General features: G+C 33.1%; 1 protein-coding gene and 1 non-coding gene across 2 annotated transcripts; one reads left to right on the top strand and one right to left on the bottom strand.

Moving 5' to 3' along the window:
• Positions 1-167: 167 nt before the first annotated feature.
• Positions 168-535, top strand: NAEGRDRAFT_77158 (uncharacterized protein; the record flags this gene model as incomplete). Its single annotated transcript, XM_002667885.1, has 2 exons — positions 168-227; positions 277-535. Coding segments are annotated over 2 exons (318 nt in total), but the record flags the coding sequence as incomplete, so codon positions are not given.
• A 200-nt stretch (positions 536-735) lies between these two features.
• On the bottom strand, positions 736-807 carry NAEGRDRAFT_t924. The gene has a single exon. It is a non-coding gene; the product is annotated as a tRNA-Pro (tRNA).
• Positions 808-1,009: the final 202 nt, after the last annotated feature.

Genomic DNA, 1,009 nt, shown 5'->3' with positions numbered 1-1,009 from the left:
AAACAGATCAAAATGAAAATCCAATGCCAAAAGCAAAATATGATCCATTGAGAAACTCATTCACCACCATACGAAACTCCAGAAGAAATTGGAAGTAGATATCCAACTTCCAAACTCTTGAATATTCTGTTCACTTATGAATTATGGAAAAGATTACAAAATTCAAGTGAATTCAAGAATCAATTCCGTGTAACTTGTTTCAATCCTGGATTTATTCCAGAAACAAGGTAAGTATCGAATAGTTTCAGATAAATATTCAACTATTTCCATAATTAGTTTGACAAGAAATATTGATCCTGAAAGAAAAAAGGGAATGATTGAACATGCAAAGGATTTGAGAAGAGAATTATCTGTTTCTGGTGGCGATTTAGCAAAATTGGTGAATCCAAACGAAACTGGAATAATCTCTGGATCTTATTATGATGGAAAGGAAAAGAAAAATTCCTCTGACGAATCCTACGAAGTGGAAAAACAAGTTGAATTGTGGGAATCTAGTAAGAACCTCATCAAGAAGGATTCTGAATTTTTCTTGTAATTATTTGTAAACTTGGACTTCTTTAATAAAAACTATTACAATTTAGTCGTTTTTTAAATAATACTTTATGATTTTTTATGGATTAGCAGGTGTTCTTATAGTAAAATGGATCAATCACTCCTGCCAAGTTGTGGAACTGCAATTTCCAAGTAATGATACTATTGAGAACAAAAATACGTGTTGAATTGAATAAAAGGAAAGGGGACCAGTGGGAATCGAACCCACGGCCTCTCGCACCCAAAGCGAGAATCATACCACTAGACCATGGTCCCTTACATTAAATTAAGGATGATAAGGCGTTCTGAGATAGGGCAATAAGCTGAACCAGACAGGGAAAAAATATTGTCTCACATTTTCAAACTTAAAATCAACAAATATTTAATTACTTGGATTTAGTCTTTCTGTAATGTTTGAAAACAAGAGGACTTTCGGTTTGTTTGTACTTTTCCAATTCTTTGAGTGCAACCTTTTCCT

This window comes from Naegleria gruberi (assembly GCF_000004985.1).
Source record: "Naegleria gruberi genomic scaffold NAEGRscaffold_1683, whole genome shotgun sequence".
Classification (NCBI taxonomy): Eukaryota; Heterolobosea; class Eutetramitea; order Acrasida; family Naegleriidae; genus Naegleria; species Naegleria gruberi.
This window is presented reverse-complemented; position numbering and strand designations above follow the sequence as displayed.